Here is a 2,035-nt window from a genome sequence, read left to right as displayed (position 1 = left end):
TATATTATATTATATAATTATATTATATATTTTTTCATGCATAACTTTTTAGGATTCATTTAATATTTTAAATAAAATAGCTTAGGGTGACAGTAATTGGGTCTTTTACCCTATTACTGTCACCTGTCATTAAAAATAATCCTAAATTACATTATATATTCATTATATAATATAATTTTTTGTATTTGTAGATTTTGTCCCACGGTAGTGGCAAATAATATGGACAAGTCACTTATTACTTGGTTATTGGTTGTCGTGTGTACGCCGCATTGTATACGAAATCCATATCTAATTGCAAAAATCATCGAGGTTCTCTTTGTGATAAATCCAAGTGTTCAGGTATAAGTTTTTTTTGTAGATACGAGACTCGAATTGTTTTTATTACATATTATTATGTATTAACGCATATACGTGTTATTTATTGTAGGGAAGAACGGAAACTCTTTACGAACAAGTGATGGCACATCCAATATCCAAAACGTTTTTGGCGTCGTATCTCATGAAATTTTACACCGACGTTGAAACAACCGGATCTAGTTCCGAGTTCTACGACAAGTTTTCGATACGTTATCACATAAGTCTGATATTGAAATCGATGTGGGACAGTCCGGTTCATCGAGCATCGATCGTCAATGAGAGCAATAACGGCAAACAATTTGTCAAGTTTGTTAACATGCTGATGAACGACACCACCTTTCTGCTGGACGAGAGTTTGGAATCATTGAAACGTATACACGAGGTGCAGGAACTGATGTCGGACACGAGCGCGTGGGGCGCGCTAACTCAGGAGCAACAACAATCGAGGACAAGGCAATTGGCAACGGACGAGAGACAAGCGAGATCTTATCTAACACTGGCCAAAGAAACCGTTGCCATGTTTCATTATCTAACAATCGATATAAAGGAACCGTTTTTAAGACCGGAATTGGTCGGACGATTATGTGCCATGCTTAATTTCAATTTGCAACAGTTGTGCGGACCCAAGTGCAAAAATCTGAGAGTGAGAAAACCGCAGAAGTACGGTTGGCAACCGAGGACATTGCTAAGCCAATTAGTTGACATATATCTTCATCTTGATTGTGACGAGTTCGCTGCCGCTTTAGCCAGTGATGAAGTGAGCGTTCCGATTCTTTTTTTATCGTACATTTATGTATGTACACTTGCTTTAACTTCAAATATTGTTTTTATGATTTTTCGTTGCAGCGTTCGTTCTGCAAGGAATTGTTCAACGATGCCGCGAGTAGACTGGAAAGATCAGCGATCAAAACCACCACGGAAATCGAGAGGTTTATCGCGCTCGCGGAACGCGCGGCGATAATTGCGCGGGACAATCGCGCGCGCGACGCGGATTACGGCGACGCTCCCGAGGAATTCCGAGATCCATTGATGGACACTCTCATGGAGGATCCGGTAAAATTGCCATCTGGCATTGTCATGGACAAAGCGGTTATTATCAGACACTTACTCAACAGCGCCACGGATCCTTTCAGTCGGCAGCCACTTAGCGAAGACATGCTCACACCAAGTAAGTAGCGCTTTCTTTACTTAGGGTGTTTTTTTCAAAAATATATATGCAGAAGGGCCGATACGGAGTCAAATACTAGGTGTTGATGTGTGAACAAAAATCTTTATTTAAACACGCCAAACGTTTCGACTCTTGGTTCGAGTCATCTTCAGTGGCATAAAAAAATCATTAACCCTCGGGGAACACATCTATTTTTCAATCAAGAAGAACAATCTGGGTCAATTTGACCCTGTCCACTTTTTGAGATGCTACCATTTAAAATGCACTTATCCGATTGGCTTGAAAAAATTTTCGGATATATTTTGAACAGTTTGGAATATGCTTATATAGTTTCAAAGTTTGAAGGAATAATATAAGGCCGATACGAGGATATTGAGCGGGAACTTGAGCGTGCATACATATATGTATACATCTATAACAAGTAATACTTGTAAATTTTTACAAGTAAGTTTTTTGAATTGAAAATTCAATTCTTAAATTCATACGGGATGCGGGATTTGCATCTCACAT

At 38.9% G+C, this 2,035-nt stretch overlaps 1 protein-coding gene across 2 annotated transcripts in view; it reads left to right on the top strand.

Annotated features, from left to right (window-relative positions):
* Positions 1-2,035, top strand: part of LOC109859732 (ubiquitin conjugation factor E4 B) — a 9,600-nt gene that overhangs the window by 5,162 nt on the left and 2,403 nt on the right. For both annotated transcript variants that reach the window (XM_020438267.1, XM_020438266.1), the window contains 3 exons: positions 192-339; positions 428-1,114; positions 1,204-1,525. In XM_020438267.1, coding sequence (XP_020293856.1) covers positions 192-339; positions 428-1,114; positions 1,204-1,525 — 1,157 coding nt within the window. The remainder of the gene's footprint in view (positions 1-191; positions 340-427; positions 1,115-1,203; positions 1,526-2,035) is intronic.

Source organism: Pseudomyrmex gracilis, unplaced genomic scaffold, assembly GCF_002006095.1.
Source record: "Pseudomyrmex gracilis isolate BER0280 unplaced genomic scaffold, ASM200609v1 scaffold_280, whole genome shotgun sequence".
In the NCBI taxonomy this organism is placed as follows: domain Eukaryota; kingdom Metazoa; phylum Arthropoda; class Insecta; order Hymenoptera; family Formicidae; genus Pseudomyrmex; species Pseudomyrmex gracilis.
This window is presented reverse-complemented; position numbering and strand designations above follow the sequence as displayed.